We start from the raw sequence: 17,056 nt of genomic DNA on the forward strand, positions 1-17,056 counted from the left end.
TCAAAGCACAAACAAAATGCAACAAAGCAGCCTCTGCCAGTCCATCTTCCAGGCACCCAGGCTGGGGAGCAGTTGATAAGGGGAAGATTTCCAAAATGTCGAGGCTGTGGAAAGGATGCCTGAATCCTGGGCCCTGGTAGAAGCCAGTGGAGAGGGTGGTGACTTGGAATTCCCCAGGGGATGCAGAAGGATCTATGGGCACTTCAAGTTCTCAGTACCCTCTTTCCCCAGATCTTAGGGTCCTGCCCTGTGGGTTTCCTGTGCCCAGGGGAGAGGGTCTGGGGAGTAGACTTGTGAAGGATGAACCTTTGTCCCCCATTTACTGGATTTCCCAATGCAAGCTCTCTCACATCCCACCACCCACTGGGTGAATGGGGGAATGACTGGCAGGGGTAGGCATCAGGCAGCAAGTGCCCAGGGACTCTGGGCATCAGCCAAAGGTGGGCAGACAAGCAAACACAGACCAGCCCTAGTCTTCTAAGTCAGAAGCCGCAGCCCTAGCAAGTGAGGGGAAGGGTACAAAGTAGGGTGGGGACAGGGTGGGTTTCTGGGGAACAGCAATGCCCTCGCCACTTCTGGGAGATGCTGGGCTGCTGCCTATGTGCCAGGTTCAGGGTGAGCAGGGCGCTGTGGCTCCTCCCCAGGTTCTGCAAGGCAAGCAGATGGACTTAGGGTCTGGCCACGCCCACCAAGATCCCAGCCCCGCCTCCCCAGCCCCCCCCCCGCCCCGCCCCACCGCGCCCAAACCTCACCATTTAATGCCGGATCTTCCACTTGGTCCTCAGAGCTTCCGTCTCTCTGGGGCTCATCCAGAGGAGGCGGGCGCTCCCAGGGACCCTCCAGACCTTGGCCACAAGTAGTCTTCTGCCCAGCTGGGGACGGGAAAGAAGGGATAAAAGCACAGGCTCTGAGTATCCATCTGGCTGTCCGGGAACAGCTGAGTCTCTCAGCTGGCTGTGGCTAAGCTTTCGGAGGGTATCATGGTATAGTGGAGAGAGCACTGGACTAAGACAGCTCTTGCAACGACTAGCCATATGACTTAGATAGGTCCGTTGGTACCTCTTTGAAGGGGATGGTAAGGGAAATTGTGTAGACTGCCTTAAATAATAGTTACTACCCTGCAGCCCAGCACTGGCACTTAGGAGCTGCTCCAAGATTGGTGGCAATTGATATTGCTCCTTGGTCATCTTGTCATTTGACCCACCGCCCTGCTGCTTTCCTAAGGGAACAGTCTCCTCTCACCTCCTCTTCACCTGTTCTGGGGGGTCCCAGTGGGAGTTGACTCACCTGTTCCAGCTGGAGCTTTTGCTCCCATGGCCGATGCCCCCGCTGCCAAGGCAGAGAGGAGGCCCACGCCATTTTTGAGGGGTGCAAGGGACGGACACTTCAAGCAGGAGTGGTTGGCTATTTTTCATCCCCATAAATAATGGCACCAAAACGTTTAAGGTGCACTGGGAGGGATAGATGTGGCTGGCCTGGGCCTAGAAAGAACAGTCCTGGGAGGGCTGAGATCTTCCTGCCTAGGAATTCTCTGGGCCTTGAGACTCCCTGTGGAGATTTTGGGATTTGGGGTCTCTAGCTCTGAGGCCTTCTGTGTAGGTTTCATGCCCCTCCCTGGCCCCTCTCTTCCCAGGCAGCTGGGGCTGGAGCTGCAGCCAACGCAGTTGGTTCTTGAATCCTACATTCTCCATCTAGACACTAGAGGGCACCCTCTCACCTCCAGCCTAGGAAATAAAAAAGGGGAAAAGAGCCACAGGTTCCTGGAGAGGACTTATCAACCAGCCCTGTGCCTCCCAGCAGAGACCACATCCTGTGTTCAGAAATGCAGGCGATGGGGGCACTGGGTACTCTTAGTCCACTATCCCCCATCTCCTTGCACCTCCCAACTGCCGTGGATGGAAAGTCCTTTCTTGGGTCTAGCCTCAAACCTCAGGTGGCCTTGCCTTAATTCTTAGGGAAGAGAGGAATTAGTAGAGGAAACCTGATTGGGAGAAGGACTGAGTCAAGGATGGGAACAGCCCAGGTGTCAGGTAAGGCTGACCGCAAGGCATCCTGTGGGATGAGAGAGCAGGGAGGCCCTTTACACGTGTGAGAAACTGTGAACCGGGAGGGGGTGTCCCAGGACACTCAGGGGGGATCCCACCTGGTCTGTGGTGGTGGGACCCAGGCTTCACAGCCCGGTCAGCTTACCAGACCCCCTGCTGCCCCTCAGGATTTCAGCCTGGCTGTCCTCCTCCTCCTCCTCTTCTTCGTCATCCTCCTCCTCCTCCTCGTCTTCCTCTCTTGGGTAGCCCAGCTCCCGCAGCTCCCCCAGCTCATCCTCCTCCTCTGAGGCCTGGTTCTCACCCAGGTTGCTGATGGTCTGCAGGTGAGACTCAGCAATGCGCTGCACAGCTGGCACAGGGGGACCGGGAAGGCAGGGGTCAGCCAGGCCCAAGAAGTGGGAGAGGCATGTGGCCCAGTCCCCAGCCTCCTTCCTGTGGGCCTGGGGCAGAGCTAATCCCCCACAGGGGTCTAGTTCAAAAGCTAAAAGCTGCAGGTCAGCCTGCTGGGGGCCAGACCAGGGCAGAAGCAGCAGGGGGTAGGCTCTTGATCATGTTTGGCTCTTAAGCTGTCCAAAGGTGCTGCTCTCCCAGAGGCTGGCACCAGGCAGCTCCTGCCAAGCCGGACAAGACCAGGCGGGTACAGCAGCAGCTTAACATTCCCTGGCTGGGGAGCTTGTCCACCAGCTACAGCCCCTGGAGAAGGCACAGGGCCTGTGGGCCAGGCCCTGGGGGATTTGTCCCTTTCAACTTCTAGGGGAGTGCCCAGCCTGCTTAGGGCTCACTGCTACCCCGATCCTGCCCACCACCCCATGCTGGGCTTGGTCCCCACTCGCTGGCAGTGCCCCATCATAGATGCTACTCCACACACCTCTGCCCCAGGCTCTAAGAGGTAGGAACAGTTCTGAGGCTGAGGACATAATAGTCTGAAGCCAGTGAAGTCCGTGCCTGGGGATGCGGCATGCTCAGACGCGGCCCCCACAATCTTGACCCACATCCCCAAGCTTCAGCTCCCTCTGCGGTGACCTAGAAAGCAGCGAACACCACCCACCCCCCCAACGCCACCAAGGCCTGCTGGGATAGGACCTAGCGAGGGAACAGTGTGGGCAGCTGGAGAGAAGTTTCCAAAAGATGGAAAGGACTACGGGGTTAGGAGAAAGGGGCCAGGGCTGGGGGACTCTGGGAGGATGGCAGGGGTTGAGGGGACCCTGGGAGGAGTGGCTGGGACAGAGGCAGCAGGGGGGCCAGGAGCTGGTGGGATTTTAGAGCATTTGGGTCACTGAACTCAAGGCCCAGAGACCAGATGCTGATGAGCTGGGACCTGCAGTTGCTGCAGCTACTCCTTGCTCCGCAGGCAGCCCCTCCCCTCAGAAAGCCCAGAGCGGGCAGATCCAGGCTGGAAACCTCCAGTGTAGGGAGCAGGGCACCGCTCTCCTGCCAGCTCAGGGACAGGCACAGAGGGTGCATTGTGTCTGCCCGCTGCCCTGCCTTGCCCCGGGCTCCACCCGGTGCCTCCTGCTGGCTCTGGGCAAGCTACCCAGGCAATAAAAGCGCAATAAATTACCCCGCCCTGTCCTTGGGGAAAGCTTCACCTTGAGGCAAGTGTGAGGGCTCGGCCTTGGAGGACCCCCCTCAAGCCAAGACTCAGTGTCCACCCTTCCTTGGGGGCCCTGAGCGTCTCCACCTACAAGTCCCCCACCCTGCCAGACGCTTTCCCTGCCCAGAAAGGAGCCAAAGCCTATAACACAGTGCCCTGCAGGTTCAGAAGGGTCCCCTGAGCGTTGGGGAAGGGAGGAAGGGAGGAGAGGAGGTGGCAGCTCGAGCAGCCGGGGGAGGAGAGTTCAGTTCGTGAGCCTCAGCATCAACAATAGGTGTGCGCAGCCCTGTGCTGGCGCCCTGTGAGCCTCCCGCGTGCCTCGCCTGCCTCGTGCCTCGCAGGGCTCTCTGGGGTCCCCCCCTCATCCTCCCAACCGTCTCCTAATCCCTCTGTCTCCAGCTCTGGGAACCTGAGTTCCCCACACCCAAGTGTCCCTTTTTAAGCCCCAAGGTCCCCAGCACAGCCCCCGCACCCCTCTCCCGGCCCCTTTCCACCGCCCTGCCTCTCCCCACTCAGACCCTCCTTAAGTTGCAGCCCAAAGGGGCCGCGGGGTGGGGGCACATTTCTGGCCATCTTTTTCACCCCAGCCCCTTGCTCACAATCAAGAGTCCAAGGGTGGTTCCTCCCTCTCACAGGCACTTGCCCCCAGCCCAGCCCAGGATGGGGAGGAGAGAGATTTCTCATATTCTCTCCTGAGAAGATGCCACCTCCTCCCTCATGCCCGCTCCAGGGGCTGGCCTTCCCCACATCCCTACAGGTAGGAAGGCCTTCCAAAAGCTGAACCCACGGCCCGCTAGCTGTCCCTGCATCGTCCTGTCCTTGAGGAAGAGAAAGGGCGCCTGCGCTTCTCGCCTCTCCTCCCAGTCTCTCTGCTCCCAGCCTTGGCCGGCAGGCTGACAGTTGCACCTGTAGACCTTGGCCGGTTACTGGGAGCTCATTAAACCCACCCCGGAGGGAGCTCTCCGCACACCCTTCTGGTCCCCTCCCTCCCAGCCTCCGTGGGAGGAGGGGCTGGCCAGGCAGGAAGAGCCTCAGGTGGGAGCTGAGGTGGGTGTAGGAAGGCATCCTAAGGCTTAGTTAGGAAGAGACCCTCCCCACACCCGTCCCACCTTCTCCTCCAGGTGTATCTCCCCCAGCTCCCTCCTGGAAGCCAAGTCTCCAGGCCGGCCCTGAAGACCCCTGTGATTTCACACCTGCTTCCCTTTGCACACCTTCCTCCCTGTCCCTGGAATGCCCCTCCATGCCTGGCCTGCCTGCTGAATTCTTATTCTGGCTTCCCATGCAAGCTGAAACACCCTCTCCTCTGTAACTCTCCCCGACCCTTTGAGGTGAAGGGCCCCAGGAGGGCTGAGGCCAAATCTTACTCTTATTTTTGCCCAGCACCCACCAGGGGGGCCTGGCATACACTAGGTGTTTGATAAGTGAGTGCTATAGGAATGACTTGCCTTTTGGTGTAGAAAGAAGCAGGAACAGAAGCATCAGTGTGCAGACCTGTGCAAATGGCACGGGAATGGGAGAGGAGAGCAAGGGGTGCAGCCCAAAGAAGGTGCCCTTCGGGGAGAAGGAGGGGGAGGTGGTCCAGTGCATGCTTGCAAAGGAGGTGCAGAGACGATGCCTACTTGTTACGTGCCTCTTTTCTTTCAACCCCACAACCTGATTGTAAGACCCATGCCACCCTTTTCAGCCCCTGGGCTCCTTCTTTTTACAAGGCCAAATTAAGAAAGAATTGGTCTCTAAGTAGGGATTGGGGTGGGTACCCAAGACTATCCGTCCCCACCAACAAAAGCTCAACATGTCACACACACACCCCATGTCAGCCCAGTTGCAGGGGTCAAGGGGACAGCCCAACTGATGGGTGGGGGACAGTACCTTTCAGCGAGGGGGGTGTGTAGGCACAGGGGTTGGGTCTCTTCGACTTGAGGTGGTGCCCCTCTCCTGAGGCTCTCTGCTGGGGAAGTGCCAGGTTAAATGGGCTTACAGAGGCCCCTTGCCTTCACCCTCCCTCCATTCCATCCCACCAAGGCAACCCGGGCAGACTGGTCTAGCCTCTGTTCTCAGGTCCAGGCCCAGGCACTGCCGCCCCTCGGGTCCTGCACCTCCTGCACCAAGGCTGAGGCTAACTGGTGGCTTTGGGAGGGGCTCCAGAGCCATGGCCTGGGCTCAGGCCCAGCCTGAGTGTGAGCAGAGGAAAGACAAGGGCAGAGTGCTGGTGGCACCCTGGCACCAGGCACTCTCACTGAGGTGCCCATTGATATGCTAATGTCCTCCTGGGTGGCACCCTGTGTTAGCTGGGAAGTAATCCCCTCCAGCCCATCACAAAGGGCCCTGGCATCCCTCCTTCCAGCTGCCCCTGGAAACTCACCTGGTGGGGTGAGGCCTCCTCCTCTGAGGGAGGCCACCAGTGAACCGAGCCAGGAAGAAGAGAGAAGAGGAAGAGAGAGAAGAGAGAAAGAATCTGAATTACTTTCCCCAAAGGCTCAGCCTCTGTGCCCTTTCCCTCCTGGTGTTGGGAGGTGCCTGGTCAATAAATGAACCCAATGGAGTTGGGCTCCCAGACCTTAACCCCCCCCATCTTCTGCTCAGTCTCCTACTCATGGGACTTTGGCAGGGGCCCCAAGAAGGCATCAGGGTTAGGATGGGGCCAGGACTAGGGGGCAGGGTAGGGGCCCACCTGGCGAGGAGTGCTCTGAGAGCCGGAACAGCATGGCAGGGGTTGGTCTCCTGCGCCGGATCTAAGAAGATAGAGAAAGAGATGGGGAGGAGGGGGGGCAGGACAGACACCTGCAGCCCACTCCCCACCCCCTACCCAGGCAGCAGGGGACAAACAGTGCTTTGGAGTCCCCAGGGAACCTTTGAATCAAAGACTGTCAGACCTGTAAGGAACTCCATAGCTCACCCGACCCCCTCATTTTACCAAGGTGAAAACCCAAGGCTCAGAGAGGTTCAGCAAAGAGCTCAAAGTCACACAGCGTGCCAAGGCAGGGAAGGGACAAGAAAAATGTATCACTGGCTCCCAGCTGACGCCCATCCCACTCCATGGCTACTCCAGAACTGCCACCTCCCTTTCTTTCTTCCCCTACCAAGTCCCTTCCTCTCTCATTTTTGAAGACATCAGACCTCAGGACCTGAAGCTGGCTGTGGAAGGTGCCCCATGGGCCATGGCACCCACATGGCCCTGCCTACCTAAGGTCAGCTCAAGGGCTCCAGGGAAAGTGGAGGGAGGCCGAGCCTGGTACTGCAGGTGCCTCCAACCTCACACTGAGGCTCGGGTGTGGGTCTGACCCCCAGACCCACAGGGGCCTGGATGTGGTCTCCGGGGGCCTGGCTCTGGGTCCCTCTAGCAGTATCTCTCAGGCTGCAGAACTCTTCACCCAGTCCTCATAAAAAACAAAAAGTTGCCCTCCTTGGTACATGAGCCAGGCTGAGCCGGGGGGTGGGGGGCGCACTGAGCACTCCTAGTGACTCCCCCCCACCTCCCCCCAGCTTGGCAATCAGACCAAGTGTCAGTTAATTAGGTCCCCTCTGAGCTCCAGGGAAATGCACAAAGAGAACCAGGTGAATTAAGCTGAAACTGCCACCTCCCTCTGCCAAGCTCCCAACACTGCCCTCCAGACCAAAAGCTGCTTGGGCCGGGGACCCAACCCGCCCCCATGGCCGCCTAGCTCTCCCCAAAATGACTTGGCTCCACTCTCACCGCGCTGTGGGGTGCCAGCTGCATCTCAGCAACAAGTGAATGGCTAGGCTGCGGGGTGGGGGGCAGAACCCTCTTCTCTCCCTCCATCACATCGCACCCCCCACCCCCACCTCAAGCCCTTGGAGGCCTCCAGTCCCCAGAAAGGCTGTCCAGAGAACTCAGTTGTCTGTGGGAGGACTTCTGGCTTCTGTGATGACTGGTCATCATCCCCCCCTCTCCCCCCCTTGTTGCCACGTTCTGGCTCTGTCTAGAGGTCAGAACAAGGCTCTGGCGACCCCAGCCCAGGTACGAAGGGTGGAACTAGACAGAAAGCCGGAGCGTGGGGCAGCTGGGCGGAGGCCGGCTCTGTGTAATGGGTCAGTGTACCACGTTTCTCACATCTGAGCGGCACCAGTGGTCCGCGTGGGAGTTTAGGGAAGGAGGACACTGTGCAGGGTCCAGAGGACCGTCTGCCCTCCCTGGGGCCGCCCGGGATTCTCCCGCCCCGGGATCAGGACCGAGGCCCCAGGCGAAAAAGTTGCACGAGTCTCCAGCGAACTTCACGCGCTGCCCCACGTCCCCGCCGCGTCCGAGGCGGGCCCGGGACTCCTTCGCCCCCGTCTCCCAGGCCAGTTCAGACCCCGGAGCGCAGACGAGCCCGGGTGTTTAGCGCGGGTGAGGGGGGCGCCGCCGGGGCTGGGGCGCAGCCCCCTTACCATCTCCACCTGGCGGGGGTCGAGCTGGCTGGGGGGCGCGGGCACGGAGAACTGGATCTTCTTGCGGTCCTTGGGGTCCATGGCGGGCGGGTGGTCGGTGGGCGGGGCGCGCGCCGCGGGGTCCGGGGCTGCGGTCCAGGCGCGCTGCTCTGGGCGCCGCGGCGACAGCGGGCTGAGTGCGGCGGGGAGGAGCAGGAGGGCTGTTCACGCACAGATAAAAATACCGCGCCGGCGAGGGGAGGGGGCGAGGGGAGGGGGCGCGGGGGCGGGGGGCGGCCGCCTGCTCGCCTACCCCGCCGGGCTCCGGGGCTCGCCCGTGCCTCGGTGCCTTCGCGCCCGCACCCCGGGCTCCCCGGCTCGCGGGTCTGGGTCCCTGTCTCTCCCCTCCTTCCCTCGCTCTCTCTCAGTGTCTCTCCGCCCTTCCTCTATCTCCCTTGCTCCCTCTCCGCATGCCTGTCTCTGTCTCTGCCTCGCTCCGTCTCTCCGGGTCTCACCCTCCGGCCCCAGCCTTGGGGTGCCCAGCCCGTCCCCTCAGCCTGGGACTGGCGCCCGGGAGCTTGGTGGGAGGACTCAGGAGACAGGGGCCAATGAGAGCCGAGGAGCGTGTTCTCCCGGGGCCGGGAGGAGGGCGGGGAGTGTGAGCCAGGACCCGGGGAGCGGGCTGGGGGCCCCCTGCCGTCTCCCCAGAACTTGAAGCTGCATTATTGATGGAGTCCAGCAGGGAGGATAATGCGGGCAGGCCAAGGGGAGAGCAGCAGCGGGGACTCTGGCTTTAACCCCTTCCTGGCATGGATACTTGGAGTTTCACGGGGAGGCCTGTGAGGTCGTGGAGAGAATACCACCAGCCTGCCACGCTGTGAATGGGGGTGTCCTAGAAAGCGAGTGAGCGTGGAGCGGGTTGTGCGTGGGAGGACACGTGTCAGTCATCATGGCAGGGAGTGTGTGAAAGTGAGTGCCAGGGGCCCTGTAGTGCCTATAGCTAGGGAGTGTGTGTGTGTGTGTGTGTGAGGGGGGGTGTCGGTGTGGTGAGAGTGTGTGCGAGTCTATGTGAGTAAGTGTGTCAGAGTGTCAAGGATGCGGGTGTGAGTGGCAGGGTGTGGGAAGACTGTGTGTGTGCGGGGGAGGGGGTGAGGTGGGGGAGGATGTCAGAGGCTGTCAAGGTGATGGGCAGGCTGTGCCAGCTTGCGGGGGCGGGGGGGGGAGGAGTACTGTATCCACAGCTCCAGCCTGTACAGTAGAAGGGGATGAGGCTGTGATCCTGGGAGCACTCCCGTGGGGGGTGGGGAGTGTGTCCCTGCCGTGAAATATCCTGGATTCCAGTGTCTCCCCAGATCTAATGTGGGGGGGACAGAGCCAGCCCGGGGGAGATAGAGTTGGGGGTGCTGGGGGCCAGCCTGTACCAGTACACGTGCCATCACGTGTGTGAGTTTGGTGCAGGAATAGAGCAGGGGGGAGAGGTGTGTGCGTGCTCGTTTCTGAGGTGTGAACCTCTCTCTCTCTGCACAGGCGTTTGTGTGTGTCTCTGGAGGGGAGAAAGGGGAGGAGATGGCCCTGTGGTTTGTAGTGTCCCTGTTTATCTGTCCAGGTCCTGGGTATCTTTGCAGGAACCGGTGTTTCCCTCTGCGGGCCTAGGGGCGAGGGACTGAATGCCCCTCTGCGGTGATGAGAGGGTGTGTGTGTAGACGTGTACATAGGCCTGTGTCTTCCTGGGGCTCTGTTTGTGCTGGCTCTCTTCTCTCCTGGTCACCCTCAGGCCTGGAACAGTCAGGCGTCCCCCTCCCCCCACCTGGCAACTTTTCCACTCCCAGCCCCAGTGTGCTGGGTCCTTGGCAGAGCAGAAGGAGCAAGAGGCCAGAGGAGTCTTGTGACAATGGGGTCAGGGGCACAAGGCAGAGCCCCAGAGTCAGCGCCCACTCTGGGGGTGAGGAGAGGGTATCAGGAGGGCAGAGCTTTGCCCATGGGCACTGGAAGCCCTGGCTGCTCAGCGCCACTCCCCCCAACCCCCAGGCCTGGCTCAAGTCCCGCTGTGTTTGTTGACTTTTATGCTTGTGGGGAAACAACCAGATGCCAGGTTGCTGGCCCAGGGGTGTGGGCATCTCTGGCAGCCCCTGGCTTGGCCCAGACCCCTCCTTCAGCTGGGTTACGGTGGTAACGACCATTTTGGCCGTGCACATGAGGAGGTCCTGGGAGTCGGAAGGGGCACAGGAAAGGCATGGCTCAGGCAGTAACCTGAGTGGCCACCGGGCTAAGAGGAGGCTGAAAGGCCTGTGGCTTCCAGTGCTGGGGAGGTGGGAAGGTCCTGGTTGGGGTGAAGGGGACAGAGGACAGCTGGGTGGGTAACGAGAGGACGGGGACAAGGAGGCATCACCACCAGTGGAACCTCACAGCCCATCCGAGCTGAGAGGGCCTTGGGGAACACAGCAGCTGAGGCTCCTTTGACCAGGGAGGCTTGGAGCTCTGGGTGGCCCTGAATCAGGAAAAGTTCCCCTGACCCGGGCTGGGGCAGCTGGGAACGGAGACTCTCCTCTCTTGGCTAAGCTTGGAAGATGGGGTCTTCAGGGACAGAGGGGAGGGTCTTTGCCCTCTTTCCCCAACCTTTGCCCAGGCACCCACAGCTCTGGCTGCTAAACCCTGGAGCCAAGAGGGACGGGGGAACCTCGCTGACAGAGGAACAGTCACAAGGGACGGACAGGAAGGAGGGGAAAGGGAAGGAAGGATGGCAGAGACAGGAGGTGAGAGAGAGAGGAGGGGGAGGTAGGAGACATCGGAAAGAAAGAGCGAAAAAACACGTGTGAGAGATGGAGAGACAAAGGGAGAGAGAGAAAGCCTCACGACAGAGAGAGGCAGGAGACAGAGATGGAGAGGGAGCAAAAATAGCTCGGCATTAAGATAATTGCAGCTCACAGCTCTGCCCTCCGTTAGGAATTAAATGAGGTTTTATTACTTTGATTTTTCTCTCCTGGATCCTACGCGACTTCTCAAGAACTTGGGGAAAAGTTTTTCAGGTGGGCGGCCAGGTGGCGGAGGCTGCGTGGGTGACAGAGGAGGAAGGGAAAGGGACTTCTGGGGGGAGGGAGGTGTGGGCAGGGGCAAGGAGTGGGGAGGGGCTGGTGAGGATGGGGGAGCCCAGCAGGGGCTGGGGGAGGTGGCCAGCGTCAGGCACATCCCAGGGGAGCTGAGAAGCAAGGGGCCAGGGTGGCCTCCATTTTCTTTGACTTAGAATTAATCATATGCAAATGAGATGTAAAAATAATATGCCACTCCTCGGTTATTATTCTTGAGTTAGAAACACAGGCGTTTGGGTCCAAGGAACAAATTCAAGACCTTGTTTGACTTAACTCCCATTGAACTATGGGTCTTTCTGCTTGGACTGACAAAGTTTGTCACAGGGTGTCTATTAATGTATAGTAGGTGTGAGCACACTATTTTGGGCACACCGTTTCTCCTCACATCATTGCCTCTTGCCTGCCACATTGTCCGGCATACAGGAGGCACTACATTCACCTTCTCTGGAAGTGTGAAGCCTTTGTTCTCTTTTGGGGAGGTGGGGAAAGAGTTCAGTCGTGAATTTTCCCTCCTTTCTTCCAAGCAAGATATAGTCTAGTGGACATAATAAACTTGGTAGACTGGACAGACCTGGGTAGGAATCTTAGCTCTGTAACTTACTGTGTGACCTAAGACAAATTCTTAGCCTCACCGTGCCTCAGTTTCCTCGTGTCTCAAAGCCCACCTTACATGGTGCTACCTGTGACGATTCGAAAAAGTGAAACTAATGAAGTCCCCAGCCCAGTGCAGGGCTCCCTGGTCAGTATTCAATAAAGGTTTCAGCTTCTCTAGAGCGCTAGGAGTGCACTTCGGAAAATAGCCAGAAGGTGGCGGGGTCGGCCAGTGTTTGGGCTGCTGCGCTGCTGGCACTGCGGGTCTGTAGCTGGGCATCACAACCCTGACCTTGGAACCCCGGAGCTGAGTCAAGCTGGCTGTGTTGGCATGTGGCAGCTGGAAGGGAGGCCCCCGGAAGCCCCTGGAAGCAACCTTAGAGAAGCCAGGGAGCGTTAGCTGGGCACTCTGGGGCATCTTTCCCTGCCGCAGCTGGTGGGGGGCGGACGGGGGGCGGGATGGAGAGCGGGAGGGAGAGACTGGGGATTCCAAGGCCCGCCTCTGGGAAAACCCGTGGACACCGAGAGAAGAGGGCAAAGGCACCCTCAGTAGGGACACTGGTGACACCAGGACAGGTGGGCCATCATCTGAGACACTCGTTGACACACATTCATTCATCCATCCGTCATCCGATCCTTTGCCCATTCATTAAATTCACATTGGGTGCTTTTTAAAAAATCAACTCTATTGAGTTAGAGTTTATATACAATAAAATGTACCAAGTTTAAATATAAACTTCTATGAAACATTTCCATACAACATGTGACCACTGTCAATACAGATATAGAACGTTCTCATCACCCCAAAATGTTCTTTTGCCCCATCCAAGTCAATCTCCCCTCCCCCCTCACTGGGTGTATCATAACTCTTAGCACACTATTTTGAGACATGTCCTACCCACTATCTGTCTTTGCATCATCACCTGCCTGCCATAGTGCCCAGAATACAGTAGCACTACATGCTGCAGAGGGGATGGATTGAGGAATGAATGAATAGATAAATACATGAGTCATAGAAATTGGCAACGCGTGACGTATATGGAGCATTTACTCCGTGCTGGACACGGGGCTGGGCCTTTTATATGTATTGTCTCATTTAATCCTCATTAGATTCACTCCGTTTTGCAGATGGGGCAAATGAGGCTCAGAATTTCTGTCCAGAGCCTGGGTTCAAAGGCAAACCGTCTGACTTCAGACTTAAGTACAAGATCGCTTGCATACACTGAACTGGGCTTCTCTCTTGCTCAGAATTGGACCGGGTTTCTCTCTCTCTCTCAGCCCAGTTTGGACCAACCTGGGTGGGAAGCAAAAATCAATGTGCGGAGGCTGCCCTCTGGTGGCAGACCTGAGTACAGCGGTATCTGTTCCCTCTGGCGCCCCCAGGTGGGATGCTGTGGAGAAGAATGAGCAAGCCGGCAGCCCACGGCGGGGGCAGCGTCAGCCCCGGGCACCTGGAGACCCCCTGCTCTGGCCACTGCCTGGTGCCCCCCGAGGTGCCAGCTGAGGCTGCCCCCGAAGAACGCCAGCTGCCGGAGCCTGCCGCCTCCCACCCCCTCCACCAGCCTCACACACACTCCAATCCCGGTCCAGTCGGCTGCTTCCATTCCCTGAAGAAGAGGCCCTAAAGTTAAAACAGCTGTTAATTTATAAACCAATTTTTCCGTGACTGCTTAATAAATCGCCAGCAGCTGCTCTGCCCCCCCCCCTCCTGCCCAGGCACCCGGCCCCGAGGGCTGCACGGAGAAGCTCAGAGCTGCCAGCCCGCCCCTCCTGCCTCCTTCTCCCAACTCCCCAACTTGCCCCCAGTCTCCCAAGAACTGGACATGTGTGGGGGAGACCCCAATGAAACCCAGCTTCTCTGGGCTTCAGTGGAGTGGAGTGGAGAGGGGGAGGATGATTTTTCTACAGCCCAAAGGCCATCCCTCCCAACGCCCTAAAACCCCCAAACCCAGGACTCCCAGGCCCAGAGGGTAGGTGCCAAAGGTTTTCTTAGTTCTGGGGGAGATGAGGTGTTCAGGTTCCCTAGAGAAGTTCCCCTGAGCAACTGGGAGGCAAAGGGAACCTGGACTCATCCCTGAGCGCACTGGAATCTCAATTCCCATATCAGGGTGGTCCCCCTGACAGATGCTAACAGACTCACTGACCCTGCTGTTCTCTCAAGGGTGGGGGGAGCTGGGAGGCGCAAGGAATGCTGGGATAACACCCCCGCTCTGGGGAGATGCCCACACACACTCATCCCCAGGATAGCGAGAGGAGAGAGCTGGGCCTCCAGAACATTCACTTTGCCCAACTTCCACCGGCATATAAAAGGCACCGTGAAAATCCACGCGGGGTGGGGGTCCTGTGAATGGCAGGCATGAGACATGTTCTTTGCACCTGCAAGTTCCAAAGGCACCCGGGGCGAAAGGCCTGCTGCTGCTGTGTTCCCTGACGCTGCTGGGCAAGAGTCAATCCAGCCATGCTGGACTTCCCTAGTGGCACAGTGGCTAAGGATACGCCTGCAGTGCAGGGGACACGGGTTCGATACCTGGTCCGGGAAGATCCTACATGCTGCGGAGCAAGTAAGCCCATGCGCCACAACTACTGAACCTGCGTTCTAGAGCCCGCGAGCCACAACTACTGAAGCCCGCGTGCCTAGAGCCCGTGCTCCACAACAAGAGAAGCCACCATAGTGAGAAGCCCTCGCAACAAAATGAAGACTAGCCCTGGGCTTCCCTGGTGGCGCAGTGGTTGGGAGTCCGCCTGCCGATGCAGAGGACACGGGTTCGTGCCCCGGTCCGGGAAGATCCCACATCCCGTGGAGCGGCTGGGCCTGTGAGCCATGGCCGCTGAGCCTGCGCGTCTGGAGCCTGTGCTCCGCCACGGGAGAGGCCACAACAGTGAGAGGCCTGCGTACCGCCCCTGCTCGCCGCAACTAGAGAAAGCCCACGCGCAGCGATGAAGACCCAATGCAGCCAAAAATAAGTAAACAATTTATTTATTTTTAAAGAAAAATCCAGCCATGCCCCTGTAGACACAAGGAGCTCAGTAGGAAACGGGGAACAGTGTGGTAAATCACACCAGGTCAGAAGTTCAAATCCTGGTCTCCCACCTACTAGCTGTGTGACCTTGGGCAAGTAACTTAACTTCTCTTTCCTTCCTTGGTGACTCCATTTATAAAATAGGGATAATAATTACAGAACTGTTGTGGAAATTAGACAAGCTGAGGCACACGAAGTGCCTGGCACATCGTAGGTGCTTACGGGAATGTGACAGTATTATCTTTCTCATCCGCCTGCTGGAAAGAGCAGAGACTGGATCTCCTAGCTCCCCACAAGTAGCAAATCTTGGGGTGGGGTTGCTCAGGAGATTTCCACAGGTGGGGGCAGGTAGGTGTTCTGGGGACAAAACTGAGAAAAACACCAACCCGGATTTCTGAGTTATATGGTTCTGACTGGGTTCTCTCATTCTGGGCCCTTCTGTTCCCTCCCATTCCTCCACCCCCCAACCTCCTCCTGACTCGGGTAGCCATGGCCTTTCCCCAGCCTGCTTCTTGGAAAAGAAGGAAAAGCTTCCACCTAACTCCAGCTCCTGGGAGCCCCACCTCTCAAGAAGCAAGTTCTCCCCACATTCTGTCTAACTGAATTCCCTTCCATTTCTTCTCTCGTTCTATTAGCTGTCATGACCCTTTCCTGCCCCACACCCAGAGACCTGCTGGCCTCTGCAGTCACGCAGGCCGCAGGCCGGGAGTGAGCCCGACTCTGCTACATCCTCCCTGTGTGCCCAGAGCAACTTAGTCAACCTCTCTGAGCCTTGGGCTCCCCAGCTCTAGAATGGGGAGAATCCCAGAACCTACCTCCTGGGTTGTCATGAGGGTTGAATGAGACTCTGCCCATGAAGTTCGTATCCTTAGCACAGGGCCTGGCTCTCAGCAGGTGCTCAGGACATAGTGGTGGAGAGAGAGGTGGCAGAGTGTGGTGGAAAGAACCCGGATGCCAGAACTGGACTGTCTTGGTTCAAATCCCACTCCACTCCTCGCAGCTGAGTGACCTTGGGCAGGTTGCTTAACTGTCTAGTGCCCATGTTTCTCCATCCATAAAAGGGCCTGTGATAGAACCTGCATCACTGGGGGGTTGTGAGCCACCTAGAATTCTCAGAACAGGTCTCCGGCTAAATAAATGTTCCCCCGAATTAACAGTATTGTGAGTTGCTGTTACTATGATGGGCCCACTAGAGCACTGACCCCCTTTAGGCCTTGCCCCACTAGGGGCTTGTTGATGGCAGAAGGTTGCAGGGTGAGCAGAACCAGACTGGAGACCCTAGTATTGGGGTTCCTGGCTCAGGACAGGCCCGCAGGCTCCACTTCCTCAGTGTTCCCACCTCTGACATCCCCCCTAGACCCTGGCTTGCGCTCAGTCAGGAGGCACAACCCTCTACCTCCCTGAGTCAATGCTCCTGCAAACTCTCCGGCCCCCTCCCTATGCCTAGGTCCTGACTACCTCCTAGAAGAAAAAAACCGGGTCCCGGGGGCCCACTCAAGCCTAGGACTGCTCTGCCAGGGTGCCAGCTGGTGCCCATGGAGGTGGTGCTGCAGTTTGATCATGTGGAAAGGGAAAGCTTGGAGGTACCCCCAGCCGTGGTGGCCTCCACCAGAGACGAGACTGGGGCACCCAGGACATCCTGGAGGCTTCCTTCCCCTGGGGACAGACTGGGGTGAGAGCTAAGCTTGTCTTGTCTGGTGCCTCAGTTTACTCAGCCATCCTGGAGATGGAGTCTTCATTTCTGTCTCCCTGGGGCCCCAAAGGCCTTGGCATTGGCCTCGCAGCTCCTTGCCCTCTTTCCTTTCTTTAAGACACCGAGCTCAGCCGCCTCCTCCCGGCCCGGATTCTCTCCTTAGAAGCCACCCAGGAGGACCCTTAGCCCGGGAGGGGAGGGGAAGAGCCAACCCCGTGCTGGAGATCGCCTCTGCAGGACGTGGGGCTGCACCTCCAAGCCCGCCCAGGGCCGGGGTCGCCCCGCGCTCCGCGGCCCTGCCCCTTCCCGCCGCCACTGGCCCTTTAAGAGCCTCTCCGCGCGCCGCCGTCCCGGATCAGCCAGAGAGACCATTAAAATTTTATGCAGAATGAAAATGGGCCAGGTCTCCAGCTTCCTCGCTCCCATCCAATGATTTATTACTCGCAAATACCACAGAACTAATTAGTATAGTAATTAATTAATACGCATTTGCATATTTGCATGTGCAATTAGTGCAGTGGAGTGATTACTGGGAGAGAATGAGGGGCCCTGGATTGTCAGATGTGAGGAGGAAGTGGCCTGGAAAAGAGTTAGTGGGAATGAACTTTGTAGGGAGCGCGAAGGCGGGGAGGGAGGGGGAGGCGAGCGGGGCGAGGCCG

General features: G+C 58.4%; 1 protein-coding gene across 1 annotated transcript; it reads right to left on the reverse strand.

Moving 5' to 3' along the window:
- Positions 1–87: 87 nt before the first annotated feature.
- On the reverse strand, positions 88–8,109 carry PPP1R1B (protein phosphatase 1 regulatory inhibitor subunit 1B; the record flags this gene model as incomplete). The annotated part of the gene is made up of 7 exons (XM_081219555.1): positions 88–647; positions 753–872; positions 2,191–2,394; positions 5,509–5,584; positions 6,002–6,024; positions 6,311–6,371; positions 8,029–8,109. 7 exons carry the CDS (start codon positions 8,107–8,109, stop codon positions 598–600), a joined length of 615 nt encoding a protein of 204 aa, XP_081075681.1. The 3' UTR covers positions 88–597.
- Between the last annotated feature and the right edge of the window lie 8,947 nt (positions 8,110–17,056).

The sequence above is a fragment of the Mesoplodon bidens genome, assembly GCF_964165515.1.
Source record: "Mesoplodon bidens genome assembly, chromosome: 19".
Lineage (NCBI taxonomy): Eukaryota > Metazoa > Chordata > Mammalia > Artiodactyla > Ziphiidae > Mesoplodon > Mesoplodon bidens.